Source organism: Eurytemora carolleeae, unplaced genomic scaffold (genome assembly GCF_000591075.1).
Source record: "Eurytemora carolleeae unplaced genomic scaffold, Eaff_2.0 scaffold1319, whole genome shotgun sequence".
Classification (NCBI taxonomy): Eukaryota; Metazoa; Arthropoda; class Copepoda; order Calanoida; family Temoridae; genus Eurytemora; species Eurytemora carolleeae.
In genome coordinates this window covers 57,208-66,646 of record NW_019397274.1, presented here as the reverse complement: position 1 = coordinate 66,646, position 9,439 = coordinate 57,208, and the positions used below count along the sequence as shown (strand labels likewise).

The window sequence follows — 9,439 nt, the reverse complement described above, 5'->3', positions numbered from 1 at the left end:
AAACATGGTATTTAGAGGGGGGGTCAATTTCCCCCCCCCCCAGCATATCCTGGTTTTCAAGTACCCCAGCAGAGATAGGGTTAAAGAGACAAAAATAGCATCTGAATCATGCTTTGAATGCAACTATCATAAAGATTATTCTTAGAAACAAATAATTTTTGGTGATAGACCTTTGAAGTTTGTCTATTCAAAATTGCAAATTCTATTTCATTAAGTACCAAAAGAATAATTTTTCACAATTTTTGCATTACAATTTTAAATAGTTTTCGGAGACCTAGTACTAGCAGAATATGTAGTTCATCACATTTTGCATAATTTTTGGCACATTTATGATCTTTGAGAGATTACCCTTTATGATAAATAAGTAAAAATACTTTTAAAAATACCATTTTCGATATCTAATGATCTCTCTGCATGATCTATTTTTACTTTGTGAAATTGAAAATGAAAATGAAATACAAACTGCAAAATCTGAATTTGAACTAATCGTTTAAGGTTTAAAAAATCACGGTGTCTATTCACGCACCTCTGCCCTTTATTAAAAGTAAATTGAACCTATATGAAGCATAAAATCTGACCGCGTCAACCTTGTTGCACCGGCTAGTCCTGCCCAAGAGCTAAATACAGTACAAACTGGGACCAGAAAGGTTGACCCGGCTCGGAAATTCAAATGTACTATGGCTGCCTGTATATTGCGATTAAAAAAGTAGAAAATGATAATTATAAGAAATTATAATGATTATTCTGATTTGGTAGACCTTAGATATTTCAAACTTTAAATTGTTTTAGATAAAATAGTTTATGCTTGAAATATCAAAGGTTTACACCATCAGGCTGCAAAGATATATGAATTATAAAATCAGAGTTTGTGGCAAATGACTAGTTTCTTTCGCAACAATTTCTAGTTTCATTTTATTTCACGAATCAATTTTTCGTTGTAAACAAAAACAATTAGTTGTCCTTTTTCCTTTTAAAAACTAAGCGATTGTTTCCAAAATCGATTTGAAACAGATAAATCTTTTCAAAATGTATAAAAACTATTTAAGAAAAGAAGTGTTGTTTTGAAAAAGGACAGGGGCCGGGATCGGTTACAAAGTTNTGAATTTTTTAAAAACGATCGTTTTTAAAAACGATCGTTTCGTTTTCGATTTTTCGTCGTCGTTATCATAACAAAACGATCTGAAAAATGAAAACATTAACATCCCTAGTCATAAATCATGCTATGTTCATTGAACTATTTGAATCAGTCAACAGTCGTCTTCCTATTTGACGGTTTTATGGAGTTCACTGTATGTTAATTCTGTCCTAGTACCTGTAAACCATCTAAGTTTGGATAGTTAAGTTTCAATTGAATAAGTTTGCAGTAATGCAAATTTAATTCAGCAATTAGAGACCACGGCAAGCAAACATTTAAATAATTTGCAGGAGATTAGATTCACAAACAGAGGATTTCTGGGAGGGTTCTGAAATCTATCTTTTTTTCGGAGTTCTTTCTCTTTTCGGGAATTTTTTTCCGGAGTTTATAATCTTTTCCGAAATTCGTCCTGTTTCCCTTAAAGTTTTTGAACAAAAATTTTATAAAGATCAAATAAACTTTTGAACTAAACAGAAGTAAAAAAAAATAAAGTTGATTTCAATTTTATTTTCATTTCAATTAAAAAAAAATTATTTTGGAAAAATCCTAATCTTTTTGGAGAAAATCCGGGAACCAATCAAAACTTTATAGCACACGTGCTATTGTTATAATGTACAGCTAATTTAACTTTTTAGCACAATGATTACTTTATAGCACATTCATTATGAAATTCACGATAAAGTGAGTAAGAATAATAAAGTAAACAATAGTTTCATAAAATTTTTTTCGAAACATTTCATTCTGGAGTGAAATTTACAAAACTCATTAAAGGAAGGTAAATATTACATTCAGATAAGAAGATTTTTTACGACTCAGTATATATACTTTTTTTAAGATAAAGACAAATATTAAACAAAACCTTGTTTGAACTAATTTAAACAAAAATAACGTAAATAACAAGTTATTAATAAACTTGAGTTTTGTTCATTAAATTCTATTATTCAAAAATATGATTTTTTGATATTCTAAATATTAGGTGTCCTTAATATTCATGTAAGTCATTTCTACATATATACATAATTTACACTTTTTTATTTCCGTATTTTAATAATAGCTATCTTCATCATCTGTAGTCCAGCACTTAAAAAATTTAGAGTTTAACATTTAAACATTTTTATTTTTTCTGTGAATTCCCCCCCCCTTTCCCCTCAAATGTAATAAGGTGTGTCAAACTATAAATATAGAGCCCTGTATAGGTGAAAGCCATTTAAATGAAAAAAAGAAAAAAACAGTATCACAAGTAGGACCAAAAAAAATCTACAAAATATCTCGATATTTGTATCAAAGATTTGATATCAGTATAAAAAAATGCATTTTAAACCACTTAAAACTGTCCAAATTTTTATTTTTTAATGTTTATTAAAGGAATTGAGTTTTTGTCACAAACTCAGATTTTCTTATCCCTATATCTTTGCATTTCAATGTCGTAGACCTTAGATATTTCAAACTATGAATTATTTTAGATCAAATAATGATAGTTTGAAATATCAAAAGGTTAACACAATCAGATATAGCGATTTGAAAATCAGGACTTGTGGCTAAAACTCAGTTCCTTTGCTGGCAAAATATTCGATACAAAAATATTTTTTTTGGTCTCCAATTAGGTCAATAACATAAGGGAGGGAGAAGGGGGTTATATTGGACAAAAATAGTGCAATTGGGATAGGGTTAAGACAGTAGCGGTAAGTTTTTAACCTACAATACATCCTTTTAACATATGATACACCCTTGTAACCTGTAGGATTCTTTTAGGAAAACATTTTTTGAGCAAATAATAATCAGACCAGAATTTAAAGAATTTGAGCTGCAGTTTAAATCTGCCAAATTCCGGTTTAAATTTAGCGCCGGTTAAATCTTGAAACATTTGATACAATTTTAAGTGGAACCAACCATATCTAGGCCGCGGCTTAAATTTAAACCGCCGCTCAAATTCTTTAAATTCGGCCACAGATCAGACTAGATCAGAGGCGGCTTATGGTGGGGAAAATAGGAGGGACATCCCACTTCCTGGAAAGATTAAGAGCCAAAGAAGAGAGAGCACCTTCTAGTCCTTTAATTTTGCTTTTTAAGAATTGATTCAAAAAGATTTTTGCATACCGTGCCACTGTTTTATTGGTATCATACTGGTTGGTCCCATCAGATGGATACTTGAATTGGTACTATACAATGGTAGGTCACATCAGATAGATACTTGAATTGGTACTATACAATGGTAGGTCCCATCAGATAGATACTTGAATTGGTACTATACAATGGTTGGTCCCATCAGATGGATACTTGAATTGATACTATACAATGGTTGGTCCCATCAGATGAAAACTTTAATTGGTACTATACAATAGTTGGTCCCATCAGATGGATACTTGAATTGGTACTATACAATAGGAGGTCCCATCAGATGGATACTTGAATTGGTACTATACAATGGTAGGTCCAATCAGATGGATACTTGAATTGGTACTATACAATGGTTGGTCCCATCAGAAGGATACTTGAATTGGTACTATACAATGGTAGGTCCCATCAGATGGATACTTGAATTGATACTATACAATGGTTGGTCCCATCAGATGAAAACTTTAATTGGTACTATACAATAGGATACTTGAATTGGTACTATACAATGGTAGGTCCCATCAGATGGATACTTGAATTGGTAACAAAGGTATCCTGGTATCTTTAACGAATCATTAATAAAAAATGGCCACTTTGTTTTATAAACATCTGCTTGTTGTTTAAATGACGGAACCAAAAGAATATTAAAGTTGTTTGTTTTGATCAGCATAATTTTTATTGTGCATTTTATACATTTATTGTTTGTTTTAGTTTCAATGCTGTCTTCTAAAGATAAGAAAATGTTGTATAAAAGCAATGAGTTTATCATGTATCATTATCAATCCTAAACATGTTTGGAAAACTCACTGTTCTTCTGCTTGTGGCCTGTGTTGCCCTTTCTGAAGCTGCCAAGTTCAAGTAAGTTTTGTAGACATTTGGAAAAAGAACACAAACATAAATTTTGTATTCATTACTGAACGAAAAAATTGTTAATAAAAAAAACAAGGAATCGTTTTTTTAAACAGGGAAAGGATCCAAGCTGTAGCTCAAATTTTCTAACTCCTATATATTTTTGATGGTTTACACATTTGATATTGCAACCATAGCTTATTTGATCTAATCTAACAGAATTCATATAGTTTAAAATTTCAAAAGTCTACGACATTGAGCTGCAAAGATTAGAAAATCAGAGTTTGTGGCCAGAACTAAATTCTTATGTAAATTTTTTATTTCCCCCCCCCCTCTCCAAAATTTTTCAAAAATATTTTTTATCGAGAATTAGCTTTTAGAAAAGATGTTCAGCTTTCTTCAACGAACGGAAACTGTTAAAAATTTAAAATTATTTTGTCAAAAACAGATTTTTTTAATTGTGTGTTTTATTTTTTCTTGTAAAAAAAATATTCTTTTTGTTTAGAAAGTTGAGCACTAAGGACCATCCAGTTCCCTACTGTACCAATGATGAGATTCTCGGCTGTGTTGGAGAAATTTCCGGGGCCCTGTTTGACTGCGGACTAACCTTTGATATCGTTGGGTGTATCCAGGATATACTTGGAGCTTCCAACTGTGGAAACTGCATCTGTGATGTCCTGGCTTATCTAGGTCTGGATCTATGCTACCTAGAAGAACTGAAGGAGAGGAAACGCAATATGTAGTTTAATCTGAACCCTGGATAATGAAAATGATTTTTGGAAATAAATAAATATTGCAACTTTTTATTTTTGTTTTTCTTTAGACAACTTTATAATCACTAGTCAAATGTAGGTTTAAGATCGAATCTAGTTGATATTTCATAATCATGTTTATTCTTTATAATCTTTTTATTGAAAACTTTTATTCCTGTTTCGAGGATTTTTTATAATGAAGACGACATTTTCAAATTTTACAGGAATGTTCGAAAATCCAGCGCCAGCGAAATATTATTTAAAACACAAAATCAAAAATATTATGAAATATTAACTATATACGAATGCGTCGAAAAAAGATCATTGCCTATTGTTTGTAATATCTGAATGATTTGTTTGGAACTAAATTGATTATTTTACGATCCGAGTCGAATGTTGCAACTTTCTGAATTTTTATTGACGCTACGTTTTTTCGCACGAGTCATTTTTAACAATTTTTTTCTTATAGACGCAAGAGATAGAAGTAAGATTAGTAGCGATTAAAAGCGATTATTTTTCATCATAAGCCTATACCATCTTTCAATTTTCACGAATACTCCCTTTAATTCTTTAAGGTAACCGTTGTGAATCAAACATGCAACTCTACGAAACAACTTTTTATAAACTACAGCTAAAGCTACGTTCTTTATATTACCAAAAATGTACATTTCTAGGATTACAATAAAACAAATAAGCGAGTTTTTTTTATAGCAATCTGGATCAATGTAATATCTGGGGCCAGCACTAGAAGTATCCCCAGTTAACTTAGTTTATAAACTTCAAAGCTGAATTCATCAAAGCGGGTTGTTTTCAAACTTATAAATAAACTTTACCAAACTCAATAAACACAATACTCAAGGATTTCCTACGGGTTAGAGATGTTCGAATGCAGCTTTTTTTCATTCTTTTTTGTTCATCGCTCGTAAACAATCCTATTTCGTTCTTTTTTTCTATCGTTTAAAATTGTTTGTTCTCTTTCAGTCATTTTCCATCTATTTTGTTCGTTTTCTCACTGAACAATCTTTCAGTAAAACCGTTCGTTTAGTAAAATCTTTTGTTCAATAAAAATGTTCTTTTATTAAAAATTGATCTTTTTCTTCAAAAGTTTGTTTAAAAAATCTTTTTTCAGTAAACAAATCTAAGTGTTTTAAGTTTCAGAATATTTGATTGCTTAGTAAAAAAAATATCGCCTTTTGAGATCATTTGAACAATCCAAATCGTTCATCTATTGTTACTATTTATTGAACGACACCATCGTTAGCGAAAAATGATGTGTGTTCTCAAAAATTGTGTTCGTTCACAAAGACGATGCCCATTTCTATAACAGTCCTGGTCAGTATTGCGGTTGGAACTGTTTTGTGTGGAGTATTGTTAATATTAAACGGTTTATCTCAAAATCCAATCTGGGCATTTTTTAATTTGAAGATAAATGCTTAATCTTTAAAAGAAATTTATCCATTTAGGTTCTGACCACCCAGGAATATTGAAGAGGAATTATATAATAATTTCATATTATTAGTCGTAGGGGTGCATTAGATTAAGATCCATACTTTATCCCAAGATTATTAACACAATAGATCTGAGTTCTCTTTGATCCCAATTAACCATTATTTTGGGCTTTCGAATGGCTTTACAATAGTCCAACTAAAGTCTATCAAATTCAAATCATTACTTTAGACTTTAAGGAACTGTGAAATTGTTGACTCTGATAAAGATATAAACCTGAACGAAACAACACTTTTAAAGAACTTGATAATAAAAACGTTTAAACCAATGTCTTCGTCAAAGTTAACATTTTTTTACTGATAAAAACTAACGTTTAGAAAATTACAATTTTTTTTAAAATCTTAAACTTTTCAAATTTTCTTGGATTCTGATAAAGGAAATATGCACGTAATCATGAAATAACTGTGCTCTCAGGGGGCTTCACACCCCTTTGCTAGTAATATTTTAGCGTAAGCTGTTCAAGTTACAAATGTATTGTAAATCGTTTTTGCAGATGTTTCTGTTTAAATTTGCGCATTTCTAAATAAATAAATATTGACATTTTTTTCGGATATCATTTTTATTTTTAACCATTCATTCATAAACCATCTCTAAGGTCATTTCGCAAAATATTTGGCGTAGATCGGTTCAGCCGTTTCTACGTTTATTGGACACAGACAGAGACGAAAAAGTCAAATTTATTTATGTATGTACTAGGTTGTTTATATTAAACACTAAACTAAGTAAGTGGGGAAGGTCAAATTCCCTATGATTCCTATGATAGGCCGGGTACAGTTAAAAGTCAGGCCTCACCATCAAAGTTGAAACCGAGCCCGCGTAGGAAGGGTCGGGCTGGTACATGCCGCTCGTCATTAAAGCCGGTACATGGGGTCGGTCGGGTTTGAATTCAAATTAACCCCAGTCCACAGTGTTATTCTCATTATATTTTATATATATAAATATTATTATACAGTGAATCCCAGATATATGAATACATAGCAAGAGTTTTACATATTTAAGATCAAATGCCGCGGAAAAATGAGTATAATATTAATATATCAATTGCATTCATATTTCAGGGCTATTAATTTACCTTGAATTAAAGATAAAAAGAAGTTTCTTTACAATTATCAAAAAACTTATGACGGTCAATATATTAATATATCTGGGATTCACTGTAGGACACCTTATTCCGAGAATATAGGATAGAAATTAGATTTAAAAAAACTGATGGAAATCTGATATTCAGCTAAAACAACATGTTTTTCAGGAAGAAAAAAAAATAGTTTTTTTAAACAAATTCAATGTTTACATTACTACGCAAATAGTTCAGTGTGCGTATTAACAATTGTAAATAACAATTGTAAACAAATGATAAGAGATTTTGTATAAATTATGGATAATAAAATTTAGGAATTTTTGGTAAACAATTTTTTTTCTTAAAATCAGGCATTTCTTAATTATTTCCTGATGGATTTCCTGCTCCTTCCAATTTCCTGTTTCTATTTGTTATATTTCCTGTTTCTTCTTGCTGCAGATTTCTCGTTCCTTCTTGTTGGATTTCCCATTTCTTCTTGTCGAATTCTGTTTCTTTTAGTTGGATTTCCCATTATAATTCTTGTTGGATCCTGTTCCATCTTGTTGGATTTCCTGTATTTTCTTGTTGGATTTCCTGTTCCTATGCTGGATTTCCTGTATGTTCTTGTTGGATTTCCTGTTCCTATGCTGGATTTCCCGTATATTCTTGTTAGATTTTTTGTTACTTCTTGTTGGATTTCCTGTTCCTAATAGTTGGATTTCCCGTTCTGATTCTGGTTGGATTTCCTGTTCCTTCAAGTTGGATTTCCAGTTTCTTCCAGTTGGATTTCCCGTTTTAATTCTTGTTGTATTTCCTGTTATAATTCTTGTTTGATTTCCCATTTTAATTCTTGTTGGATTTCCTTTTCTAATTCTTGTTGGATTTCCTGTTCCTTCTTGTTGGATTTCTCATTCTAATTCTTGTTGGATTCCAATATTCACTGTTCTTTGAACACTATGTGCGGGATTTCATGGGTTTCCATTTAAAATTGAAAACCAGCACTTTGAATATTTAATCAAAACCTTTATTTGAATAGAAATTTATTTTGCTCTTGACATTGACATTTCTCATGTTCTGTCAGGTATATCAAGATAGTCTTCAAGATGTATGAGAATTTTAATCCCGTATAAAAACTAATGAATTAACAGTTTATTTTTTTAACGGAATTTTTTTTCATTTTCTTAAAACTCACTAATGAAATTAACCCTTTCTATCACCTTTTGAATTAAGAATTAACGAACTATTATTTATTTTTTACTGTTCAGTCCTTAATTTTTTTCTTCCGTTTTTTTAATTACTGAGACAAAACACAAAGAAACTTGTTAACCATGTTTTAACGAACTGTTCTGTCTGTTCGTTTACTTGAGTTCATTATTAGAAATACTATGGTCACAATTAGGATAACACAAGAACACAATTAGGATAACACAAGAACACAATTAGGATAACAAGAACACAGTTAGGATAACAAGAACACAATTAGGATAACAAGAACACAATCAAACTTTTGGGATATCTGTACTTTGTGCATTTTGTTAAAATTTATTTTCAAACACAAATTTTCCAATATCTGTTTTCTTTAAACCGTGCTCTAAAAAGCACTGAACTGCATACATATTCAAACATAAAACCTGTGGAAAAAACTTACAAACTTTTTAGATGAAAATAAAATAAAAAATAAAAATTAAAGTTGGGACCTTCAAACTATGGAATTAGAACATGACAAGTAGACTCAAGTTATATTTTAATTGGTCCATAAGAACATGAATAAACAGCATCTGTAAAGTGTTACTTTATATCTTGTTAAGCAACTGGCATAAAACAGTTGGCTTTATAAACAGAATGCCACCACCCCACCAGTCTATTTATTAAAAAATAACTATAATTAGCGGGGTTTTTTTTCAATGAGCTGGCCTTGAACATTTTGGCTATAACTTGCATTGCAACCCCATTTACCTTTACTCTAGGGCTTTTTTTCTAGGCTATACAGTATAAATAGATTCAGACCTCCTAGCCTTTATAGGG

At 30.8% G+C, this 9,439-nt stretch overlaps 1 protein-coding gene across 1 annotated transcript; it reads left to right on the top strand.

The window, feature by feature from the left end:
* The first annotated feature begins 4,003 nt into the window (after positions 1-4,003).
* On the top strand, positions 4,004-4,905 carry LOC111713198 (uncharacterized). Its single transcript, XM_023488017.1, has 2 exons — positions 4,004-4,108; positions 4,605-4,905. Exons 1-2 carry the CDS (start codon positions 4,041-4,043, stop codon positions 4,840-4,842), a joined length of 306 nt encoding a protein of 101 aa, XP_023343785.1. The 5' UTR covers positions 4,004-4,040; the 3' UTR covers positions 4,843-4,905.
* The last annotated feature ends 4,534 nt before the right edge of the window (positions 4,906-9,439 follow it).

Excerpts from the sequence above, each read along its gene's own strand:
- LOC111713198 (XM_023488017.1), top strand. The coding sequence starts at position 4,041 with ATGTTTGGAAAACTCACTGTTCTTCTGCTTGTGGCCTGTGTTGCCCTT. Across the intron at positions 4,109-4,604 it reads TCTGAAGCTGCCAAGTTCAA|AAAGTTGAGCACTAAGGACC; the intron begins GTAAGTTTTGTA and ends CTTTTTGTTTAG.